The sequence below is a fragment of the Solea solea genome, chromosome 7 (genome assembly GCF_958295425.1).
Source record: "Solea solea chromosome 7, fSolSol10.1, whole genome shotgun sequence".
NCBI classification, from domain to species: Eukaryota; Metazoa; Chordata; class Actinopteri; order Pleuronectiformes; family Soleidae; genus Solea; species Solea solea.
In genome coordinates, this window is record NC_081140.1 from 29,287,810 (window position 1) to 29,314,410 (window position 26,601).

The 26,601-nt window shown below is 40.6% G+C and overlaps 2 protein-coding genes across 2 annotated transcripts in view; one reads left to right on the forward strand and one right to left on the reverse strand.

The window, feature by feature from the left end:
* The window catches only part of nxn (nucleoredoxin), a 44,834-nt gene extending 22,853 nt beyond the window's left edge, over positions 1-21,981 (forward strand). The window contains exons 2-8 of the mRNA XM_058633498.1: positions 12,491-12,608; positions 15,052-15,185; positions 15,469-15,569; positions 15,715-15,821; positions 18,251-18,430; positions 19,021-19,145; positions 21,011-21,981. Coding sequence (XP_058489481.1) covers positions 12,491-12,608; positions 15,052-15,185; positions 15,469-15,569; positions 15,715-15,821; positions 18,251-18,430; positions 19,021-19,145; positions 21,011-21,193 — 948 coding nt within the window. The 3' untranslated portion in view covers positions 21,194-21,981. The remainder of the gene's footprint in view (positions 1-12,490; positions 12,609-15,051; positions 15,186-15,468; positions 15,570-15,714; positions 15,822-18,250; positions 18,431-19,020; positions 19,146-21,010) is intronic.
* A 1,886-nt stretch (positions 21,982-23,867) lies between these two features.
* Positions 23,868-26,515, reverse strand: mrm3a (mitochondrial rRNA methyltransferase 3a). The gene is made up of 4 exons (XM_058634879.1): positions 26,061-26,515; positions 25,244-25,488; positions 24,993-25,154; positions 23,868-24,536 (listed from the first exon to the last, which is right to left on the reverse strand). The coding sequence occupies exons 1-4, from the start codon at positions 26,411-26,413 to the stop codon at positions 23,950-23,952; spliced, it is 1,347 nt and encodes a 448-aa protein (XP_058490862.1). The 5' UTR covers positions 26,414-26,515; the 3' UTR covers positions 23,868-23,949.
* Between the last annotated feature and the right edge of the window lie 86 nt (positions 26,516-26,601).

Below are 26,601 nucleotides of genomic sequence, written 5' to 3' on the forward strand. Positions count from 1 at the left end.
TTAATGTGGAACAGTATTAATTAGATCCGGTCTGTGTCTGTGTGTGTGTGTGTGTGTGTGTGTGTGTGTGTGTGTGTGTGTTAAAGCAACAAGTGCTTTGAAAAGTTGTGTAAAACGTTCTTTTTAAAGGAGGCAGCAGCGAACAATGCTGTTGCCTTGTAGCAAAAAGACCTGAGTAAGTGACCTGCAGACTTAAGAGATCTGAGCTGATCAGGTAAATTAGACATGAGAGTGGAAAAAAAACAGAACTTTTAACACATTAAAGAAATCTTTTTTTATTTATTTATTTATCCAGGAAGATCCCATTGAGATACCAGATCTCTTCTTCCAGGCAGTCCTGGTCCTGGTCCAGACAGCAGCACAGACAGTTCAAATAGTTACAGAGACAAGATCATTTCATTATAAACCCACAACAGAATATTGACTGAGGTCATGACGATGAGCTCCATTTTAGTCAGACTAACTGAGAAAAGTGAATTATTGTCGTAGTCTGACATAAACATAAATAACACAACTATGATTATTTCAATTTATTGTGTTACAGTTGTATCATTTATAGTTAATCACTGGTTACTCTGAGGTGGTGAATCAAATTCAGCTTAGGACCCTGTAAAGTCTTGGGCCGGCACTGGTGACCCGGTCAGAACAAGGTTCTCCAGTTTCCTCCGTCAGTCCAGAAACATGCACAGGTTAATTGGACGTGAAGTGTCTCTGTGTCCCCACCTCTCACCCTGTGTCCCCACCTCTCACCCTGTGTCCCCGCCTCTCACCCTGTGTCAGCTGGGATTGACTGCAGTGACCTGTGACCCTCACGTGGTGGATAGAGTGGTAGACAATGAATGAATGAATTCATCGTAACGATATTGACAGAAAAGAGAAACTCTTCCAGTGTCACTTTTGTTTAATGTGGTTGAACGTTCACATTTCAGCTGCATGATATGGTAAAAAGATCATAGAGTGATTATTTAACAGATGTTTTTATAGATATATAATAATAAATGCTCGGATCTCGACTCTCATTGTCATGGAGAAATAAAACATCAGCATGGTGACTTCACTGTGTGTGTGTGTGTGTGTGTGTGTGTGTGTGTGTAACCTTGTTTCATGTCCAGAGAAAACAGACATTTCACATGATGTGTTTTTCTTTTGTGGTATTTTTGAGAGAAAACTGCGTCACTGATGAATCACTGTGGAGACGAGAATCAGAAACTTCACTCTCATTTTCCAGAGGACAGAGGACATCACGTGTTTGTCCAGCCCTCACTTTTCCGTCTCTACTGTGTGTCAGAGAGACGCCTTTAAAGACACAGTATGTAACATTTCCGCAGTCACATGTGTAAACATGACGACACTCAGTTGTGCACGTACATGAGTTTAAACAGAAATCTATATTTTCCACCTCTAATATTTAATACATAAATCAGGTCTTAAACTTAACTAAACTTAACTAGGACACAAAATGTGTAAATATAGGTGAATAATTAATAATCATCTGATTATTAGGTATTAATTAAAATGTTGAGGGTTACGTTAATGAGTGCGATTATGAATCCATTGTTAACTCATTTTATCATTAGATTCATTGTTTTTTGTATCATTAAAACCAGTTTCTGTGATTTTTTCAGCTTCTTAAATGTGAATATTTTCTGGTTTCTTTGCTCAGAGAAATCATTCAAACAGAAATCACATACTGTGCATTTAAACGCAGTAACTATCGATTATTTTCTCGATTAACTGAGTCATTGTTTTGTCGGAAAATCAGAGAAACGTCTTTTAATTATTTTAAAAACACTCAAACTGATGAATCCTCTCTCATAATAGTTGAGGATGATCGAGGTTGCAGCGCTTGAAACACAGTGACTGCTTAACGTGAGGCTGAATCACCTTTTCACCGTCTGCCTCTCAGCACATGTCGTCACACTGGCTTCATTTAGAGAACAGAGGGAGGGATGGAGGAGTGATGAGGTGACGAGGGGAGCGGGAGATAAAAACCTGAGCCTGATTTTTATCCGGATGAAGCTTAGGCGGCAGCAGCAGCAGCAGCAGCAGCAGCAGCAGCAGCAGCAGCAGCCGCCGCCTCCTGCTGCACGGCAGCCAGCAGAGACGGCAGAGCCAGCAGAGCAGAGATGAAGGCTGTCACAGCGTGAAGTGATTCTCTATCAGCTGTGGAGCAGACGGTGAACACTTGTGCTGCACGCAGACACAAAGAAAACACCTTTATATGCTTTACACACACACACACACACACAAGTTTGAGCTGATAGTGAGCGATGCTGGATATTTGTACCTGAATGTGTGATTTCACAGCTACCTGTTGGTCGGTGGAAACGCGTGTTTAAACACGTAGATTTAAAACATACACCTGTAATCAGAGCAGAGACGTCAAACCTGTTTGTCTGAATATAAAGAAACTGTTCAATGAAATTAAAATCTGTTTAGTCTGTTAAGCATCTTTCTTTGTACCGCTCTAAGATAACTAGCATCTTTCTTTTCCATCTATCTACTTATCTGCATTGAGGTGCGACAGTAGCTCAGCGGTAGAGCTAGTTGACTTTTAACTGGAAGAGTGAGGGTTTGATTCCCAGCTCTGCTAGTCTACATGCCAAAGTGTCCTTGGGCAAGACACATACACACCGGTTTGTGTAGCTGTTCTTCTCAGGACTCTGCATTGACTTACATTCATTAACACAGACTAAACAAAACCTTAACCAGTTAATAACTAACCCTAAACTTAACCTAACAACAATTCAAATCTTAGTCCTATACTCACTCAGCCAGTTCCTCAGAAATGAGGTTCTGCCTCATTGGGACCAGGTTTTGGTCTCCATGAGGATGACTGGTCCTGACAAGGTCAGTGTTTATGACAGAAAAGGTCAAACTAATACAATAATACACACACACACACAGAGAGAGGGACAGAGTGTGTGTGGTGCTGGTGTTAATGGCCGTGGTGAGACTGTGGCAGTCACCAGCTCTCATATATACGTGTGTGTGTGTGTGTGAAAGAACAGCAGCGTCTTTTGTTTCTGCCTGTTATTTATAAACCCAGTGAACATTCCAGTCGACCACAGACGGAGACGGAGCTGAAGCTCGACCATGTGTGTCCTCTTTGTCTCCACGTGAAGCTCGAGCCCGGCTGAGCCGAGCCGTCAGGATCACGCGTGATCTTTCTCTTTCAGTGCTGTTCACGTCTGCTTCAGAGGATCAGTGTCTTTGATTGTCTTTGAGTCCACATGAAGATAATCAATCAATTCAAACCAGTCTGTTTACATATCTAAGCTAACTAGCATCTATCTATATATATTTACATATCTAAGCTAACTAGCATCTATCTATTATAGATATATTTGCATTTCTAAGCTAACTAGCATCTATCTATTATAGATATATTTGCATTTCTAAGCTAACTAGAATCTATCTATTATATATCTATCTAAATATCTAAGCTAACTAACACCTAACTATCTACATATCTAAGCTAACTACCACTTAACTATCTATATATCTAAGCTAATTAACACCTAACTATCTACATATCTAAGCTAACTATCCCCTAACTATTTACATATCTAAGCTAATTAACACCTAACTATCTACATATCTAAGCTAACTATCCCCTAACTATTTACATATCTAAGCTAATTAACACCTAACTATCTACATATCTAAGCTAACTATCACCTAACTATTTACATATCTAAGCTAATTAACACCTAACTAGCTACATATCTAAGCTAACTATCACCTAACTATTTACATATCTAAGATAATTAACACTTAACTATCTACATATCTAAGCTAATTAACACCTAACTATCTACATATCTAAGCTAACTATCCCCTAACTATTTACATATCTAAGCTAATTAACACCTAACTATCTACATATCTAAGCTAACTATCGCCTAACTATTTACATATCTAAGCTAATTAACACCTAACTAGCTACATATCTAAGCTAACTATCACCTAACTATTTACATATCTAAGCTAATTAACACTTAACTATCTACATATCTAAGCTAATTAACACCTAACTATCTACATATCTAAGCTAACTATCCCCTAACTATTTACATATCTAAGCTAATTAACACCTAACTATCTACATATCTAAGCTAACTATCGCCTAACTATTTACATATCTAAGCTAATTAACACCTAACTAGCTACATATCTAAGCTAACTATCCCCTAACTATTTACATATCTAAGCTAATTAACACCTAACTAGCTACATATCTAAGCTAACTATCACCTAACTATTTACATATCTAAGCTAATTAACACCTAACTAGCTACATATCTAAGCTAACTATCAACATATCTAAGCTAATTAACACCTGACTATCTACATATCTAAGCTAACTACCACTTAACTATCTATATATCTAAGCTAACTCCCACCTAACTATCTACATATCTAAGCTAACTACCGCTTAACTATCTATATATCTAGGCTATCTCCCACCTAACTATCTACATATCCAAGCTAACTAGCACCTAACTAGCTACATATCTATGCTAACTGACACCTAACTATCTACATATCGATGCTAACTAGCATATGTCTATCTAAACTTGATTTAAACATGATTATATTGCAGTTCATGTTACAATTTGCAGTTTATTTAAATAAAAATATTATTAGATTTTCCTCTTTGTCATTGTTTGTTAATGTATTATTATATAATTAGCTTTAGCACTTTAATAACCTCTGCTTGTGCTCAGTCATGACACATTAATGAAAGCTTTGTTTTTATTGAAGTAATGAATTCTTCAGTTTAATGTTTTCATACTGAACTCGACTGCATTTAAAATCTGCAGCTCTGCTTCTCTCTCTCTCCAAATGTCTTCCTCGTCCTTGTCGTCCTCCTCGTCCTCGTCGTCCTCTGTGTTTATGGAAAACATTCATCACTTTTCCCTGGACAGTGTTTTATAAACCAGCCCAGGATGATGTTGTATTCACGTTTCCTCATTAGTGGTCATTTGCTTTATGTTTGTCCTAAAAACTACTGAGTTACAAACTCCATGTCCAAAAAAGCCGGGACACTTTCTAAAAATCATGTCACTTTTATACTTTATTTTACAGACAAAAGGTGAACCTCTGACACCTGCTACACCACTAATTATTAAAGTTTATTGTCTGTGACTGAAAGTTCAAACTGTGGCTATTAGTATTACTATCATTATTATTATTATTATAATAACCAGACAGCAGTTCATAGAATTTAAACACTCAAGCATGAACAGCACACTACTGAAAATATACAGAGTGTGATAAATGATATCATGTTTTTGCCTCCAATTCATTTAAAAACATTTTAAAAGCAGATGTTTCACTTTCAGACAATGCTGTAGTTTGTTCCAGGAAGAATGAGACACTTTTTTTCCCCCTAATTCAATTACAGACTTTTAGAACTGACAATAACTCTCACTTCATGTGTGAATCATATTTCCAGCAAGAAAAAGGTCTTTCAGTTTGTCTCTCTACGACCACTCAAACATTTCAGCGGTAAAAAGCTACGGCGCGTGATAATAACACACACGTGTTGGGTGTCGGAGCGTTACATCATCCTGTCACGATCTGCTGAAACCAGAGCGCAGCTGAGACGTGGTGTGGATCTGCAGGAGGTCTCAGATCTGGTGGAGCAGGATTACAGAGCGAGCTGGTGAACACTCTGCGTCTGTGATCCTGCTGAAGCATGAGAAGCTTCATGTCTCCTCTTTAACCTCAATGAATGGAAATCACTTTCAGAGGAAGGCGAAAACCGCTGCCAACGACATTTTCTTTCACCAAATTAAATGACGTCCTGAGAAACTGGCGAAAGCGTTGCCCTGATCCAGCTCTGCACCAGAGTCTAATGATTTCTTTCCTGGCTCAGGTTTAAATCCCTGTTTCCAGCTTCACATCTGGCTGTTTCTCCTCTGAGAGACTTTACAGATGTGTTTCAAACAAAGTCCCAGTGATAAAAAGCCCTCAGGTCAGTGAGACAGGAAACTACTGAGGATCTTTGTATTAATATGTTGTTTCTGTTTAAAACTCAAACACTTGTGTCAGGAGGAGTGCGAGGGTGTGTGGAGGGACGGGAAGTTCCAGCATATTTTAATCCATCACAATAAGACGTTTTCATTATGTTTGTATTTTAGGACTAAATAATCTGTCTATTTATGTTGAATCTAAAAAAATGTTCTTTTAACGGTGATGACATATTGTTTCATGGCTGAGTTTATGTTTGAACGGTTGACGTGAAGGTCACGCTGTTCCAGCTGAGCTGTTAAAGGATTGAACTTTGACCCTGAGCTCTACTGAAGTGACCCTGAAAACAAACACTGACTCTCTCTCTGCTCGCTCACCTGTCACGTTCCTGTTTGTTTCCTCTGGTGTTTCCTCTGGTGTGTCCTCTGGTGTGTCCTCTTGTGTTTCCTTGTTTCACCACTTTATGAATCATCAAACGACACTGAAGAACTCCTCTGTGCTAAAATTAGCCTCCTGTCACATGACGCTAACCCACTTCTTGTCCTTGTGGACGTTTCCTTGAGTTTCACGTGTGCTTTTCTAAACTGTATCAGCCTCTCCGTGTAAAGTGACTCCTGTCATACAATAACTCCTGGTTTATTGACTGGGATTATCAGTCAACACTCGGGATTAAGAGATTACAGGGACTACTATGTTAGCGCCACTTCTACGTGACGTGCTGTCAACGACCACTGCTGGTTTAGCAGTTTATTTATCTACATTTTTCTAGTGACAGTTCTCTAAAAAAGTGGTTCCCAAAGTCTGGTTTTGGGACCCACAGATGGGTCACAGTAGTTTTTTTTTGGGTCCCCAAACAACTTTGCAGAATTTTCCCAACCTTTTAATGATGGCGACAGCAGCTCAGTGGTAGAGCGAGTCGTCCTTCAACGAAGGTTGTGGGTTTGATTCCCGGGAAACAGTTTGACAGATGTTGTTGGAGACAAGCTAACGGGCTAACAGTAGAAGAAGACGGAGCGATGGGAACAAACACAGGCACCGGATTCTGATCATGGACTCGGGTCTAGATTAACCAAGAGCTCGTCTGCACCTTGTTTCTCTCCAGACTCTTTAATCTGTCAGTGAGTCTGGAGTAAAGATGAAGAGAAGTTAATGTCAGGATACTTCGGGCTAATGTCCTCTCCACCAGGGGGCGTTCAGATATGGCGGTCATGTGACGTCTGGAGCTTTACAGACACGACCAAAAATGTACTAATCAATCCATAATGAAGTGAGTGCGGGATCGCAGTCTCTGACAGTGGCTACATTGTTGACTAAATGAGCTCTTGTGGTGTTTTTGTGTCGTACGAGTCGTCATGGAGACAGTTTGGAGAAGAAAGCTGGTGTTTTGAGACAGATTTCTTATCTGAAGCCTGTTAAAGACTCACAGTCTGTCACTTATCAGCGTTTCATCGCCCGTGTTCTCTGAGTTCAGAGCGGGCTCTGTGTCGTGGTGCGTTCAGGGACAACTCGCTCCCCAACTGTGATTTAATGCTTGTTGTGTAAGAAAGCGACCAAACACATTTCCTTCTCTCTGTCTCTGACATTTGGTTTTCATTTTCAAACACAAACGCTGGTCGAGCTCCAGAATTCACTCGCTGCGTTTGCTGAACATCATGTGATCAAATTCCTCGGGACAGATTCTAAATGGAGCGTGAGGTCCTTTTTTTTTTGTTTTTCCAAAGATTACAAAGGAACTTTGAAACATCTCAAACTCTTAAAGAGAAAAGTAGGAATATGATGTGATGTTCACTGAGCCCAGTCCGTCTGCTGAGGAGATTAGAATAAAATCCACGAAACAAACATCTTTCTTTTTTACTTTTATTACTTTAGTTTTTTATATAAAAAAAAGATTTACTGCTCTCCAGTTAGAATTCTTTAGTTCCTCTATAAATACAAATATATAACAGTGTACAGTGTCATAGAGACTAAAAGAAGAAACATATATCAACATTTCCTTTATATCAGGTTTTTTACCACTTTTTTAGACACCCATCCTTTGAGAATCACTGCAACTAATTATATTCATAATCTGTTAATCTGTCAATTTATACTTACACTCACTTCGTCGTTTGGTCAGAAAATGTTGATCAAACTCTGGAAATGATGATGTTTTCAAACGTCTTGTTTTGTCCACAAACACAAAATGATTGAGTTTGAATGATTTCTTTGTTTTTGTGGAGCAAAGAAAGCAGAAAATATTCCACATCATAGAAAACTGACGAACCAACGACCGAAATAACAGACGAGTCATGGATGTTGTTGTTGTTTCAGCAACAGTAACAAGAAAATAACTGTAACATAATATACTGTCCATCAGGGACTGTCCATCATTTATTGTCACTTTGTTTGCTTTTGCAGTTTCTACTTTTGAACAAAACATCCAGTAAATGATGGATTTGACTTGGTTCAGTTTGTGAGTTTTTAAAAACACATCAGTGGCATATTTAAGACCAGAGTGTTTTTTTATGACTTTTATTTCTCCGTCCTCTTTAATCTTCTTCTCTGATTTCTCTGTTTTTAGTTCTGTCTCGTGAGACTCTGTGTTCTTCAGTTATAAACACAGTGTCGCACATAAATGTCCCCAAGCTTTTAATCTGCATTTAAAGCTCCAGTATGTAACCTCTGACCCCCACAGATTTACTCCAGGTCCACATTTCAACCCCATCTCACCGCTGTTTCGGAGAACCAGGGTTCATTCCTTAACCTAAAGTTCTCTCTGTGTGTGGATTATTACATACGTATGTTGTTAACTATTCCGATCAAACCTCAGATTGAACAGGAACGTTTTAAAACGTGCTTTTGTGCATTAAAGGGAATAAATCCGTCTAAATCTGACTCATAAAACTCCAGATACTTTATGACTGTAAAATATCCACATTATACGCACATGTATCTATTTATGTGAAACCCAGTCACAGTCTGTGTCAGTGGATTTGTCCTTTTCTCCGTCTCCACATTTCACTTTTAATCCAGTCTTTAACCTGTTTCCTTCTGTCGCGTGTTCTTTCAAAGTCACATCTGTTTGGACCAGGACTGAACATCTGGACTCCTCTTGTTCCTCCTCCTCTCTGCTGTAACTTCACTTCTTGCCTCATCCTCTGTTTAATCCCTGAATCTCCTCTCGTTGACGGCAGCAGTGACTCATTCAGACTCGCATATAATCTCAATCTGAAGATCACGCTGACCTCCGAGGCCGAGACTTCATAAAAACAAACCAACGCAACGAGGTCCAAGTTTGGTGACTTTAGGAAGCAGCGCGGCATCATGGGAGACCAAGAGGACCTTAGTTCACTATGTATAGAACTGAGAAATGTTTCCTTCAACTCAGGAGCAAAACTTCTTTAATTTAAGGAAAATTTTTAATTATGTGACTTATTTTTTCATATTTCTGTCACTGAACAGACATTTTTCTGTTTTTCCATAAACACACTCAGGCTTCAGTGAATGAAGTGGTGAACTTTCATAAATATGAATGTGTTGAGTGGAAGAGGAGGAGGAGGAGGAGGAGGAGGAGTTCAGTGCGGGGTCAAACAAAGGTCATGTTTAAATCCACAGAGGAGGAAAAATGTAAATAATAATAATAATAACGTTGATGTTTGTGAACGTGTGACGACCTGAAGACAAACCCTTGGCTCTCACTCACACGCTGAACTGCAAAAATGCTCCAGTCTTTCCAAGTCGTGTGTTTGTCTTCATCACTGTTCAGATGCCTGTGGAAGGTCACGCTGAGGTCAACCACAAAACTGCTGCTCGTGCTAATGCTAATGCTAATGCTGCTGTCTCTCTCTCTCTCTCTCTGTCTCTCTGTGTCTCTGTGTCTCTCTCTCTGTCTGTCTCTCTGTGTCTCTGTGTCTCTGCATGTCCTAACTTGATGAAACACAGACAGTGATAGTTGTAGGTGTGAGTTACAGCGACCTGTGAAATCATCTGTGATCATAAATCAGCAGATTAAACCATTATCACTCAGTGAAGTCATGCTGCCAGATTACAGCTGATGCTTATTTACTCAGTTAATCCATCCATCCATCCATCCATCCATCCATCCACCATCCATCCATCAGTCCACAAACCAACATGATTGAGTTTGAATGATTTCTTTGTTTTTATGGAGCAAAGAAGAAATCTGAAAATATTCACATTTAAGAAGCTGAAAAAACAGAAATAAACAACAACTGATTCAGAATACACACACAGACACACACACACACACACACACACACACACACACACACACACAGATATATAAACACCTCCAGGAATGAAGGCTGCACCCCCTGCTGTCCTGACCTCTGACCTCTGTGAGTGTAGACTTCGGGGCAGCGAGTGTGTTATAGCCCCCCCTGCTGTTTTACGTTGTTTTCTTTACGACATAAAAACTTGTGTCTGCGTCCACGTCTGGATTTAGAGTCTGCATTCATTCGTTCATTCATTCATTCATTCACTCTTGCAGCTGCTTTTGTGTCTCTACACAAGACTGGAGGAGGGAACACACCCACACTCACACCTCCCCCCCTCTCTCTCTCTCTCTCTCACTCTTTTATTCTCTCTCTCTTTCTCACTCATTTATTCTCTCTCTCTCTCTCTCTCTTTTATTCTCTCTCTCTTTCGCACTCATTTATTCTCTCTCTCTCTCTCAGTCAGTGTATCTACTGCCCTCTGTGGTCAATCACAGCTACTGCATCACAGCAGGAACGTGAACTTTTACACCACACATGTGAAATCATATCAAATAACATCTGTTTTGTCTCCAACTGTCTCCTCCTAACATCGTCGTCTTTTTTTAAAGCTGCAGGATCACACACACACACACACACTCACACACACACACACTCACTCACTCACACACTCCCACGCACACACACATGTTCGACGTTCATGACTTGAGGGGACATTGCATTGACTTACATTCATTTCCTGTAGACTTACTCTTACCTTAACCACAATTACTACTGGCCTAATCCTAATCCTAACCCTAACCTTAAAACATATCTTCACATTAAAATGTAGTAATTTACGTTATGGGGACTTGATTGTGAACAGGTTTAGGTCCCCACAACATTAGTAATGCCTGGACACACACACACACACACATCAGATATCATTTTATCAGAGGGAAATTCAACATGAACACACACTCCAGTACACGTGAGATGCTTTCAATGAACCTTGTAAATTTCAGCACTTCTGCAAACATACATGCAACCTACTGCCCCCTGGTGGTAACAGATGTATTACTAATAGAGAATTAAGTTAATAAGAATTAACTAATAAGAGCATTAGACAAGTATGCAAATACATTTATTTGTTTTTATATTCGTCTTTTTTTTGTTTTAAGGAAGCATTTTTTTGTCATTTTTTTATGTTTTTGCGAATTTTTCGTGGTTTTCTTTTCCATTTGGAAATCACAAAAATGCAAAAATCCACGTTTGGTTCATTAAAACCAGTGTTCAGTCAGAATAAGGGAGAGACGCTGCCACCTTGTGGTCACAGATGCGTCGCTATGCAGGTCGTTTGAACATTAGTCAAAGAAAATATGGAAATACATTCATTTAAAATATTTTTTCATCATGTTTTTACTCCTCAATGTTTTCTCTCATTCCAAACTGTTGTTATTCTATTATTTCAACTTTTAAAACAGTAACAGAGTCACATTGTGACAGAGTGACAGAGTGACAGAGTGAGACTTAGTTCAGGTGCAGCAAAGGTTTTTCCAGTGAAAAGCAAACACTGTTGACTTTCTTTGACTCAACAGTCGTAGATATTATGTTTCACTGGTGCTGGAGTGTTTGTCTTTGTACTGCAGGGATTCATGTATTCATGGATTCATGTGAGAGCAGAGTGAACGTGTACATTATTTATCTCTTTTTTTAATGCACAACTCCCTGCAAAGTCATTTATGGCTTCATGAATATAAAAGATTTAGTTTGGCGTCAGTGACTTTCTCACATTTCCTCTACTCATGAATTTTCCAACATGGTTTCATGAGAGATTCTCCTCCTCCTCCTCCTCCTCCTCCTCCTCCTCCTCCTCCTCCTCCTCCTTCTTCTTCTGCTGCTGAGTTTCTGGAACAGGATTAGATTTGATGGCTGCTCTTTATAAGACTCGTGTGTTTCCTCTGGTGTTGGATAAAAAGCGGCTGTAACAGTTTGATCTTCTCACTGTTGTGAAGAACTTCTCTCCATAAATCACCTGAGTTCATGGCTGTAAAGGGACTTCTCTGACTTTACAGAGCTGTATTTTTTATTGTTGTCATTCAGGTGTTTAAAAGTCATTTTAAGAAACCCATGAAAACCTGAAACCATAAATCCAAAAACCTCTCCATCCATCGTGTTCAGCAGCAGTGAAGGATTCAGACGTTTGTTCTCTTTTGGCGTATTAACCCTCGCCTCGACAGTAACGTCAGCTCTGAAGTCTGTGGTTTTGATTTTAAATCTTCTTCTTCTTCTTCTTCTTCTTCTTCTTGTCTCTGCAGATGAAGCTGTGGAACAAGTACAAGATCACCAGTATTCCATCTCTGGTGTTTGTGGACGCGGCTACAGGGAAGGTGGTTTGTCGAAACGGTCTGCTGGTGGTCAGAGATGATCCCAAAGGTGAGAGGTCGTACCCTGACCCTAATCCTGAACCACAACAGATAGAACCAGGGTTTAAGGAACCAGAACAGAACAAAGGGACCAGAAGATAAAGAAAACCAGGTCTAGGATTACAGTCCTGGTTAAGCAGACTGTAAATCTGCATTAGTTTAATATAAAACAGTAGAATGAGTTCAAATAAGCTTAGTGTTAAATATCAGTGTTTACAGCTGCTCACGCAGTGATTTATCATTACTTCACTGAAATATCATCATCATCATGTGACCAAAACTATTTGGACTGACTTTATTTGGTGTTTGTTGCTATAATTATCATCACATGTCTGAGTTTCATGTGTAAAAACCTGTCATTTCTGCTCTTTGAAGTGAAGACGCAGAATCAACAAGAATCAACATGTTTCATTTCTCTGCAGCTGAAAACGCTTTCATTTCTTCTTTCACGTCTTTATACTCACGATAGTCATTTTTGGGGGAAACATGTTGTTGTTCATGTGAAGATGAAGAGGAAAGAAAAATAGTTTATATTTTTGTTTGTTAGTGCGGACGGTTTGTTAGTGTGGACGGTTTGTTAGTGTAGACAGTTTGTTAGTGTGGACAGTTTGTTAGTGTAGACAGTTTTTTAGTGTGGACAGTTTGTTAGTGTGGACAGTTTGTTAGTGTAGACAGTTTTTTAGTGTGGACAGTTTGTTAGTGTGGATGGTTTGTTAGTGTAGACCGTTTGTTAGTGTAGACAGTTTGTTAGTGTAGACAGTTTTTTAGTGTGGACAGTTTGTTAGTGTGGACAGTTTGTTAGTGTAGACAGTTTTTTAGTGTGGACAGTTTGTTAGTGTGGATGGTTTTTTAGTGTAGACAGTTTCTTAGTGTGGACGTTTGTTAGTGTGGACAGTTTGTTAGTGTAGACACTTTCTTAGTGTGGACAGTTTCTTAGTGCAGACAGTTTCTTAGTGCGGACAGTTTTTTAGTGTGGACAGTTTGTTAGTGTGGACAGTTTGTTAGTGTAGACAGTTTGTTAATGTGGACAGTTTGTTAGTGTAGACAGTTTGTTAGTGTGGACAGTTTGTTAGTGTGGACGGTTTGCTAGTGTAGACAGTTTGTTTGTGTGGACAGTTTCTTAGTGTGGACGGTTTGTTAGTGTAGACAGTTTGTTAGTGTGGACAGTTTCTTAGTGTGGACGGTTTGTTAGTGTAGACAGTTTGTTAGTGTAGACAGTTTTTTAGTGTGGACAGTTTGTTAGTGTGGACAGTTTGTTGGTGTAGACAGTTTTTTAGTGTGGACAGTTTGTTAGTGTGGATGGTTTGTTAGTGTAGACAGTTTCTTAGTGTGGACGTTTGTTAGTGTGGACAGTTTCTTAGTGTGGACAGTTTCTTAGTGCGGACAGTTTCTTAGTGCGGACAGTTTTTTAGTGTGGACAGTTTGTTAGTGTGGACAGTTTGTTAGTGTAGACAGTTTGTTAGTGTGGACAGTTTGTTAGTGTAGACAGTTTGTTAGTGTGGACAGTTTGCTAGTGTAGACAGTTTGTTAGTGTGGACAGTTTGTTTGTGTGGACAGTTTCTTAGTGTGGACGGTTTGTTAGTGTAGACAGTTTGTTAGTGTGGACAGTTTCTTAGTGTGGACGGTTTGTTGGTGTGGACAGTTTCTTAGTGTAGACAGTTTGTTAGTGTGGACAGTTTCTTAGTGTGGACGGTTTGTTAGTGTAGACAGTTTCTTAGTGTGGACGGTTTGTTAGTGTGGACAGTTTGTTAGTGTAGACAGTTTCTTAGTGTGGACGGTTTGTTAGTGTAGACAGTTTCTTAGTGTGGACGGTTTGTTAGTGTAGACAGTTTCTTAGTGTGGACGGTTTGTTAGTGTGGACAGTTTCTTAGTGTAGACAGTTTGTTAGTGTGGACAGTTTCTTAGTGTGGACGGTTTGTTAGTGTAGACAGTTTCTTAGTGTGGACGGTTTGTTAGTGTAGACAGTTTTTACAAAACAGTTAAAGTTAAAGTGAACTTTAACGTCTGCAGCAAAGATGTGACTCAACAGTGTTCACACACACACACACACACACGTCATTAAAACATGTAATTTATGATAAAACTGATCTTTTTTCATTCAAATGCGTTAATGTTACTGTAGAACTGAACTGTGATGATGAGAAGAGAAAAGAACGAGAGTGAAAGAAGTGAAGGAGAGGATTTCTGACACTTGGATTAAAACCAAAAAGACGTCAGTAATGAGGACACGATGCGTCTCGTGATGTTTTCACTCACTCAGGCTGATGATGTCCAGCTTCAGACCAGAGACGCAGACAATACAAGACTTTTTTTACTCAGACATGTTTTAAATTGTCTCAAATCCAAATATCAACAATGATCATAAATCATCAAAGGACGTTGGGAGGAAACATCTGCTCTAAATACATCTGTCTGTGTCCCCTGTGTGTCCTCTGTCTGTCCTCTGTGGACAGGTCTGGAGTTTCCCTGGGGTCCAAAGCCGTTTGCAGAGGTTGTGTCGGGGCCGCTGCTCAGGAACAACAGACAGACGACAGACAGCAGTTCTCTGGATGGACACTATGTGGGAGTGTATTTCTCTGCTCACTGGGTGAGTGTGGACGACAGCGAGGACAAACTCTGAGACGTCTTCATGTTTTTACCTTCTTGTCCTGACACTGGACTCTCGTCCACACCGAGCTCCTGAAGTTAACGGTTCAAATCTGCCCGAGGGCTGTGATTGGCCCGTGGACCGCCGGCTCATCTACGGAAACTGCAAACACACATTTACTCATGTGTTTTTATATGAATGAAGAAATCATGAAATAACATTTAATTGTCTTTACTGGTCTCTCTCTGTCTCTCTGTCTCTCTCTCTCTGTCTCCCCCCTCAGTGTCCTCCGTGTCGCAGTCTCACTCGGGTCTTGGTGGAATCATATCGAATCATCAAAGAGTCGGGTCATAAATTTGAGATTGTGTTCGTCAGCGCTGACAGGTGAGATTTACTGACACACACACACACACACACACACACACATACACTTAACCTAACCCTAAAACAAGGTCTTAGGCCCCTAAAAGGACTTTAAAGTTGTCAGTTAATGACAGCCGTAACAGAGAATCATGTGTGGTATCTGCAGGTCAGAGGAGTCGTTTCAGCAGTATTTCAGTGAGATGCCGTGGTTGGCCATCCCATATTCAGACGAAGCTCGCAGGTCACGACTCAACAGACTCTACGGGATTCAAGGTACGTCACAGTCTCTCTATGTTCACGCTGTTTCTCACTAAACCTCCTCCTCTGACCTAAACTCTGCTCAGTGCTTGATTTTTGAAAAATGCCAAAGAAGTGGGCAGAGAGACAGAGACGTGGGGGCGTGGCCTGGTAGTTGACATGTGACACTGAGTTTCTCAGTGAGACGAGACTTTCAGTCGCTCACTGAGTGTCAGGAGACGACAAAAAGAGACAGCTGCAGTTTTTATAAAAGGGGGAGGGGTCTGTGACAGTGAAACTTGCTCTGATTGGACAAGAGGGTGATGAGGGAGGAGACTAATGCTGGGAGCGACGCCCACGCCCGGGTAAAACGGAATAAAACCATGGACACAAACGTGGCTAGCACAACAGCGGTCACCAACTGGAGGCTTGTGGACCAAAACTGGCCCGCCAGCATTAATATCTGGCCCAGTAGACAAATCCAAAAATATGATTTATTGTTTAAATTATTTGCTTTTCTTCACAAAAATGACAACGTTGTGCAGAATTCAGAGGCTTTTATTCTGAAAGACGATGGACTGAGTCAAAGAGCAGTTTACGACCCAAGCAAAAACATGTTTTAAACCAATACATGTCTTAAATTTGTACAATATTTGCCTGTTGAAGATAACATTTTATATATTGTTATTAACCTTGACCAGATTTACTTGCTGACCCCTGACCTGCCTGCTGTTTTACTCACACATACAGAGCAGCAACATGTCTAAATATTAAAATCAAAGTCACGTCCTTTAATTTAATGTATTTACAGTGTATTTTACAGTATGTTTACAGTGTATTTTACAAGGTTTTTACAGTGTAATTACAGTGTATATTTACAAATATATTTACGTGTAATGACAGTGTATTTTACAGTATATTTACAGTGTGTTTTACAGTATATTTTACAGTGTATTGTCATATAATATACACAGATTATTTATAAAGATAAATCACACAGACTTACAGAAATATTCATTTGATTTACATCCTGATATTTATTCATATCAAATGATAGATAAAAGTACATTATAATAAGTCTGAGTCGAGCAGAACAGAAACACTGAAGAATGTGGGACAATTATCACGTTTACTGACGCCCAGTCCCTCTGTCCCTCTGTCCATCTGTCCATCTGTCCCTCTGATTACTGACCCTGTCTCTGTGTGTGTGTGTGTGTGTGTGTGTATGCTTGCGCACGCGCATGTGTGTGTGTGTGTGTGCAGATGATGAAGTCAGTGAGCGCTGGCTCTCGGCCTCTTCCTGCAAAGAATGTGAGGAATGCACAGAGTACGAGTCAACACTCACCCTCCTCCTCCTCCTCCTTGTCCTCTCCTCCTCTCTTCCTCCTCGTCCTCTTCTCCTCCTCCTCCTCCTCCTCCTGCAGAGTAAATGACTTCACCTCACAGTGAGTCATGAGCTCATGTGTTTGCTCCTCCATGGTTTTTTATGTCTCTGCAGTGCAAACAAAAACCTTCAGAGTGAGACGACATTTCATTTCATGTCTTTTTCTTGGACTTTCATCTTCCCCAGTGTCTATTTGTGAAGCCTGTGTTTTCTTTTCACACATGCCTGAAGTCGAGCAACGATGACATCACGGTCAAAAAAAAATAATCTAGGTCAGTTTGAGTCTACGATGTTTTAAACACACGTTCACGTCTTTATCTCACTGTTACACAGACTTTTCCTTGTGTTAACTGAAGTCTGTAAAGCACTCACTCTCCCACACCAAAGCCCATAGAGAAAACCAGGGATTTTAACATCACAGCACACAGGAGTTGTTGATCTACTGCTGCCTCCATCACTAAGTTCAAATGTCTTATTTTGGTGAATTCGGCATAAAAAATCCTTTGTTCGGATTGACCTCAGTGACACAAAGTGACCACACGAGGCAGCAGAGGACCAGCAGCTCCTGTGTCCCCACCAGCTAAAATCACTGATTTTCTCTACGGGGTTTGGTGTGGGAGAGTGAGTGGTTCACAAACTTGAGTTTCCTGTTGGAAAAGTCTGTCTGACAGTGAGATAAAGTCGGGATCATGTGACGTAGACATCGTAGACTTAAACTGACGTAGATTTTATCAGACGAGTCTTTTGTGAAGTGTTTAAACTCTGTTTTTCCTTCAGTCCTCGCTGATGGACACGTGTCTGGGTCTCAGACTGGTTCATGGGAATGACGGCACACTTGATAACCAGCAGCCTTTTTAAAAACCTGCTCTATAATGTAAAACAAAGGGGGTCAAAGGTCACGTGTGAATGAGCAGGAGGAGCCGACAGAGCAGAGAATCGTCCGTGAAACAAAGAGAATCTCAGTGGGAGAGTGAAGAGTGTGCGTCATAATGAAGGGAAATGACCTCACCCACCTCCCACACTGTTCCCCGTTTCCTCACCCCTCCTCCCTTTGTCTTCCTCTCTCACCGTCCTCCCCCAGGTATCCCCACACTGATCCTGCTGGACGCGGAGGGTCACGTGATCACCCGGCAGGGTCGCGTGGAGGTCCTGAACGACCCGGAGTGCCTGCTCTTCCCCTGGCATCCTCGACCCGTGCTGGAGCTGAGCGAGTCCAACGCCGCGCAGCTGCACGAGGGGCCCTGCCTGGTCCTGTTTGTGGGTGAGTGGACGTGCTGAGGCGGCATTTGTGGGTTTAATGTCAGACTCCAGGGAAACATTCCTCCTCAGCTCTTTGTTTACAGCATGTTTATTGTTTACATGTGAATTCAGGAGATGAAAACAAGTCTGTCAGCGAGGACACGAGGACTTTAGTCACTTAACAAAAGACTCAGCTTATAAAATCTACATCAGTTTAAGTCTACGATGTCTTAAGGACACGTTCACGTCTTTATCTCACTGTTAACTGAAGTTTGTAAAGCACTCACTCTCCCACACCAAAGCCCATAGAGAAAAGGAGTGATTTTAACATCACAGCACACAGGAGTTGTTGATCCACTGCTGCCTCCATCACTCAGTTCAAATGTCTTATTTTGGTGAATTCGGCATTAAAAATCCTTTGCTCAGATTGACCTCAGTGACACAAAGTGACCACACGAGGCAGCAGAAGACCAGCAGAGGACCAGCAGCTCCTGTGTCCCCGCCAGCTAAAATCACTGCTTTTCTCTATGGGGTTTGGTGTGGGAGAGTGTGAGTGGTTCACAAGCTTCAGTCTGTCTAACAGGTGTCTTCTCATCATTTAAACATGTCCAGATGCTGAAGAGGAGAGAGAACTGGACCCGGCCAAGGAGCTGATTCAGCCAATAGCAGAGAAGCTCATGGCCAAGTACAAAGCCAAGGAGGAGGAGACGCCGCTGCTGTTCTTTGTGGCTGGAGAGGTCAGTTGTTATCGTCTGTGATGATCCAGGATCATCCTCAGAATCCAGCAGCGTTTCACTCGTTCTCTGCAACAACTCATCCGCTTTAACACAGAGGTCAGAGGTCAGAGGTCACGGACTTCATGTAGGAAACAGCCGCTGCTTTGATTCACTTCACTTTTCATAGATTTGAACTTTAAATGTAAAGTTTTTTTTTATCATGTAAAAGCAGAAACCAGCAAAAGTCTCACGTTATTACACACAAAAGACACCACGGAGGCAGAGCTGCTTATTCTTAAACAGGTTATAATCTCAGCAGATTATTTCCAGATTACAGGAATAAACCTGGAGCTGACAAAAGTCTCACTGGCTCACAAATCAGTCACTAACATAATTCCCAGCCACTCTTTGTTGCAGCGCCCCCCTCTGGCCATTTCTCGTCAGAATAATCTCTTCCATATGAAAGTGTTGTTCAGTCTCTGAGCGAGAGGAGCAGAGGAGCAGAGGAGGAGTAGAGGAGGAGGAGCAGAGCTGTGAGGGCAAATCAGGTCACGATGGAAACTGAACACGTTTAATAATCAACAATAAAAATACGTTTAATCTGTTTGGCTTCAAGAAAAAGAGAAAATAACTGTGTGTTTGTGAGGAGAAGAATTCAGACACACACACACACACACACACAGTTTGTACAACAAAAACATTCTGGCCTGAAGCAAAAAATGTCATAATTATAAATTATAATCCAACACTAAATCATAAAACACAGATTGAGTGTTTGGTATTTTTCTGCTTTTCTGTCATCGTCATGTTTTCAGTAAATAATCTATAAAACAACACAACAGCAGATTATATGTCACGTATGTAAAGTTGTTGATGCTGAATTTAAATAAATAAATAAATGGTGTAAATGTAAGTTTCTTATCACCAGATTTACAGAAAACTGTGGAAAATGCAGTGACGTCAATATAATCTAAATTACAGTCACGTTTAAATGTAAATGTTTTTAACTGGAGTTTTAAACGGAGTGAAAGTTTCACACGTGTGAAGAACGTCAGCGAAACTATTTTTAACTCCTGTGAACTCTGTCTCTGACACACACACACACACACACACACACACACACACACACACACACACACACACACACACACACAGAAGATGATGATGTTGGACCTTCCACCTGTTTCCTCCCCGTCTTTACACACAGCAGGATGTGTCACTACACTCCAGTTTCTCTGCTCCCTGACTCTCTGTCTGTCCGTGTGTGTGTGTGTGTGTGTGTGTGTGTATGTGTGTGTTCAGAGTTTTCTCTTTAAAAAGCTGCACATTATTAAATCTTCTGCATTCATGAGCTCATTCCATCAAGTGAAGGGCGTTGTCCTCATTCTTCAACTAAACTAATCTAAGCTAAGCTAAAATAAACTAATCTAATCTAAACTAAGCTAAAATAAACTCATCTAATCTAAACTAAGCTAAAATAAACTAAATTCAACTTAAGTAAAATAAACCTAAGTAAACTAATCTAAAGTAAACTAAACTAAATCTGAGCTGAAGAGAAACACACGTGTCATTCAGAGCAGCGGTTCCCAAACACTGGGTCGGGACCCACAGATGTGTTGCTGTGTGTGTGTGTGTGTGTGTGTAAATGTTTAAATAATAAAACAAAGTTGCACATAAACGTTGTTCTGGACTGATGTTGCTAACAGCAGCTCAGAAAACATCACAAACGTGGAGGTGACATCACTCCCAGCTCCGCCGTACAAGTTCCGATGTTAATGGAACGCAGCGTTACTTGGAGTTGTAAATACAAAAAACCCCTCCATTAGTGCCGTTTCCTCCTGTGAACCATGTGACCATGTGTGTGTTGTGTTTTTGTCACGTGACAGGACGACATGAGCGACTCGCTGCGCGACTACACGAACCTCCCCGAGGCGGCTCCTCTGCTCACCATCCTCGACATGTCGGCGCGAGCTAAGTACGTCCGCGACGTGGAGGAGATCACGCCGGCCGTGGTGGAGCTGTTCGTCAACGACTTCCTGGCCGAGAAGCTCAAACCAGAGCCCATTTAAAGACACGGGACATGTTTAAACCTGGGACTCCACCATCATCATCATCATCCTCGTCGTCACTGTCACGCCCCCTTTGCTCCGCCCACCTTGCCGTCTCTCTGTCTCCTCCCTCTCAGAGAGACTTTTTACAGACATTTTAGCGTTTCTCTCTCTCTCTCTCTCTCCTGTGGTGCCTTGCATTGACTTCAGTCCCGACAGTAATTAATATATATATTATATGAAGATTCTGCTTTTGTTTTCACTCGATAGCATTTTTAATGACACCTTGGACCTATCCTTCACACCGTCATCGGCTTCTTTTTCTCTGCGTGTTTCGTCTGCGAGATCCTCGTCGTTTTTCTTTCTTTTTCTTTGTGTTTTGTTTCTTTTGTTTTTTTTAAAGCTGTAATTCACGCGTAAACGTTAGTGCACACGTGCTGAACCTCGGTCACATGTAGCCGTTAGCCGTTAAAAACAGAGTTAATTAAAAGTGTTAAAGGTTCACGAACCAGAGCAAAGATCACGTTTTATTCTCTTTAACAGAACGTGTGTGTGTGTGTGTGTGTGTGTGTGAGTGTGTGTCGCCACTCGTTCTCGGTGCTTCTCATCTCAAGAATCATCAGGAGGATTTTCTGTGAACGTCCTCTGATGAAAAGATCGTTGTTGTTTTTGGTGTTTTTTTCTCGCGAGGACACAAACACACAAACACACAAACAAACAGACGATGGCGTCGAGAAAGTGTTGAATGTAAAAATCCTTTTGTTCTGTTTCTTCTCACATCCAATTAAAAATTCACTGGTGAGCACAAACTTCTGTTCCTGTCAACTTGTGTCAATAAAGTTTCCTCCTGTGTCAAATAAACACAACATAAGGATTTAATGAACACATTCATCAGAAGTGTTTAGAGGTGGAGCAGTGGTGAACAAGTTCACACACAATTCAGAGTCTTTATTCTGAACAAATGTCAAAGAACTTCTGCTGATGAATTCTGTTTTCTAATGTTTATGATCATGAATTCATTTAAGTAACAACAGAGAGCAGAAAGTTAAAGGGAAACTTAACTTACTCTGCTGAGCGGCTGATCCTCACTTTATTTCACCTCTTACTGATTTGACCGTGTATTCTAGGCGTTTAAAAATAAACTTTAACGTTGTCTGAACTCCTGACCTCACCTCCACCACTTTAATGTTATTTGTGATTGAAAAAAAATCCACTTTAATGTGTGTAAAACAGTCTGAGGACAGAATGGGATTTTATTTATTTATGTTCCTTATTTTCTTATCGGGAAATCAGCAACTCTAAGACAGACTAGATAGTTAGCTTACTAGGTTAAATAGTTAACTAGTTAGCTGATAGACAGATAATTTAGTTAGCTATCAGAGATAGATGTTATGGTAGTCAGCATAGATAATTACTAGTTAGCATATATATAGCTTACACATACAGTAGAGAAATATATAGATGCTAGTTTGCTAGCTAGCATAGATACATAGCCTGTTGGTTAGCTAGTTGATATATAGAGGCTAGTTTACTAGCTAGCATAGATAAATAGATGCTAGTTTGCTAGAATAGATAAATAGATGCTATTTTGCTAGGATAGATTAATAGATGCTAGTTTGCTAGCATAGATAAATATATGCTAGTTTGCTTGCATAGATAAATAGAGACTAGTTTGCTAGAATAGATAAATATATGCTAGTTTGCTAGGATAGATAAATATATGCTAGTTTGCTAGGATAGATAAATATATGCTAGTTTGCTAGGATATATAAATAGATGCTAGTTTGCTAGAATAGATAAATAGATGCTAGTTTGCTAGAATAAATAAATATATGCTAGTTTGCTAGGATAGATAAATAGATGCTATTTTGCTAGGATAGATTAATAGATGCTAGTTTGCTAGAATAGATAAATATATGCTAGTTTGCTAGGATAGATAAATATATGCTAGTTTGCTAGAATAGATAAATAGATGCTAGTTTGCTAGAATAAATAAATATATGCTAGTTTGCTAGGATAGATAAATAGATGCTATTTTGCTAGGATAGATTAATAGATGCTAGTTTGCTAGAATAGATAAATATATGCTAGTTTGCTAGGATAGATAAATATTTGCTAGTTTGCTAGGATATATAAATAGATGCTAGTTTGCTAGAATAGATAAATAGATGCTAGTTTGCTAGAATAGATAAATAGATGCTATTTTGCTAGGATAGATTAATAGATGCTAGCTTGCTAGAATAGATAAATAGATGCTAGTTTGCTAGAATAAATAAATATATGCTAGTTTGCTAGGATAGATAAATATATGCTAGTTTGCTAGGATATATAAATAGATGCTAGTTTGCTAGAATAGATAAATAGATGTTAGTTTGCTAGCATAGATAAATATATGCTAGTTTGCTAGGATAGATACATAGATGCTTAGCTAGCACAATCAGCTAATAAAACAGAAGAAAATATTAAGTACTACAATAATGTAAGAAAATACAAATGTAAGAAAATCCACTGTAGCTTTAAATAGAATAAGGAATAAGGTCAGTATAAATTTATTCAAAATCACGTAAAAGTGACTTTTTAATGTCATTGAAAGACATAAAGTGATGTATTATTATTCAGTGAGAGTTTCATTAAAGATCTGTGTCTCCATCAGTCGTCCTCTGTGAGACATAAAATAACATCATTTATAAGAAAATGATTTTGATGTGTATTTTATTGAGTTTGTTTCACAGACAAATGAAGACCAGGAGGAATCAAAGTGACACTGAGAGGAAACATCACCGAGACTTTGCCTCAGCTTTAGATTTCCACTCTCTTCCAGATGTTTGCCTGAGTTTCAATAGCTGCTTCCTGCCCTCGAACAACAGGACACTGGCTGCCATGGCCGAATTCAAGCTGTCCACGCCAGGGACGACAGGAATAAAGAGTCTGTGACCGCCCGTCTCCTTTGCCAGCTGGACAGATTCCACGCTGAGACCGTGTGTCTCACCACCGATCACCAGAGCAGTGGCTCTCTGAGCCCAGGTCTCATGGTACAGCCTGGTGTCCAGTCTGGGCAGAGACAGTCCTTCGTCCTCAGAGTCAGAGTCAGAGTCGTGTTCTTCGTAGCTCACGTCTCTGAGACTCCGCCTCGTGCTCACCCAGCCGTGGTCTCCTGCTTTGGGTTTGTGAGACACGTGAACCTGTGGCTCGTGTGTCTGTCTGCGTGTGTCAGGGACACAGCTGCTGTCCGCCACGTGGACACTCACAGGTTTAGGGAGGTGATCTTCTATGTTGGTCCAGTCCAGGCTCGTGTAGATGGGAAGACGGAAATGAGCTCCCATCGCTGCGCGAAGAACTTTAGGCTCCCACGCGTCGACGCAGCCTGGAAAAATAAAGACGTTAGAAGCAGAAAAAGCATCAGAATTATGTCAGAGTGAGGAGTAGACGAACATTTCTGATTATATTGACCAAAATATTCCACAGTAGTGAAAGAATATGCGGTCAATTAGTTGATTTATTAACATAAACATAAGTACATTTGAGGTAGGTAGTGTTATGAATGTTTCAAAAAACATTTACCTGACAAAAAAACTTTACAAAAACTATTTTTGGGGGCGGAGCTTTGAACTGAGGAGTGACTAAAATGGGCGGGACATATCGGTTGCATTTTGTTAAAAACGATAAGGAAATTTCATATCATGATTATCCTGAACAGAATAATAACAAATAACGATATATTAGCAAATATGCTTAATTACTTTAAAATTCAGGTTAAGGTTTTACAAGAAAACGGATACCGTTACTAATTTTATAAAAAAACATTTCTACGGTCTCTCACCTTTACTGAGCAGGACATCGTGACATCCAGCAGCAGCAGCACATCGCAGCATCGTCCCCAGGTTTCCTGGGTCTCGGACATTGTCACAGATCAGGGTCAGCGGCACAGAGTGACCTGTATTTACGAACTTTAACCGCGACGGATCTGGACGAGAGAATATGGCTGCAAAGGAAAAAGAGAAGTCAGTAACGCAGAGAATTTTTTTCCCGCCTCTTCTTCATCAACCAGAAACAAAAACCTATGCCTCTCACCGATCACTCCCTGTGGGGTCACGAGGTCAGACCAGATCTTGATGTCCTCAAACTTGACTTTGACCAGCGTGGCTCTCCTCAGCTTGTCCACGGGCAGCTCTCTGAGTCGATCCACCGAGCTGAAGAAGATCATCTGTGGGTTTGCGCCGGCGTCCAGAGCGTCGCAGATCAAACGTCGACCTTCCAGGAGGATTTTATTCTGCTGCTCACGGAACGTCCTTGAACGAGCCACGCTCGCTAACCTCCTGCAAGAGGACACGCGGGGGGACAGAGACGGCAGAGTTGGTCGTAGTTGGACAGGATTGTTATTGTTTGAAGATTCAAATATTCTAAACTCCACAACATGAATGAAAATAATACAGTGTTGAGCTACAGGAGCAGCTACAAGATGCATTCAACAAACCTTGTACATTTCATCACCTTTAGGAGGTCTACGGCAAAATAAAAAGACCCGAGGGGACACTGAGCATGTAGTGTGGTCAGCAGGGGGCAGTCATGAAAAAAAAAAAAGAGTCTATCATGATATCATGGTAACAGATATTTGTGTTTTTTTTACATGGAATAATTTATAGTTCACAATAACAAAGTGAAACATACAGAAATAACTCATAACTCGGTGATATGAAGTGGCCACATGTGGTCCACAAGCCATGAGTTTGACACCCTTGACCTACAGTGTGTTAGCTTCAAACCTCGTAAATGTCATCACTTCTGCAAACACACGAAGGAAAAATAACTCAAATGTTGCTGACAGAGACTAGAATGATATTTAAGGTTGTTTTGATATGACGTCAGCTGTGACGTCACTGTCACTTACGCCAATCGTTTGTCTCCAGGAGAAGATGTCTCAAAGTGAAGTCCATTGAGCGGGTCCTGAGAGACAGAGACGTGAGCAAGTTTGTCCTTCATGTCCTTCACTGAGACATGTTCTGAGTGAACTTTAAATTGATGTCCTCCTCCTGATGATGATGATGATGATGATGGTGGTGGTGTTTTCTTGTTCTTCTTCGTGTCCAGCTCCTCGTCAGGAAACAGAACTTTGACCGGTTTCCGCCTCAGACCTCGGACAAACCTGCTCGGTGTCACCGTCACTGTCCTGCAGCTCCGCGAGACAAAACCACCGTGTCCTCTGGACAAGAGACAAAACACGCTCCTCATGTGCGCCGCCATCTGTCCGCTTCACTTTCCTCTTCTACGTCCGCTGTTGTTGTTGCTGCTGCTGCGTTTGGAAAAGACGCATTACTGCCACCTATAGGACTGGAGGACATCTGGCAGAAAAATCAGTTTACTACACAAGAGCATGTTTCTATCCCATTATACCTTATTTTTTTATTTATTTGTTTGTCTTTAGATTTATT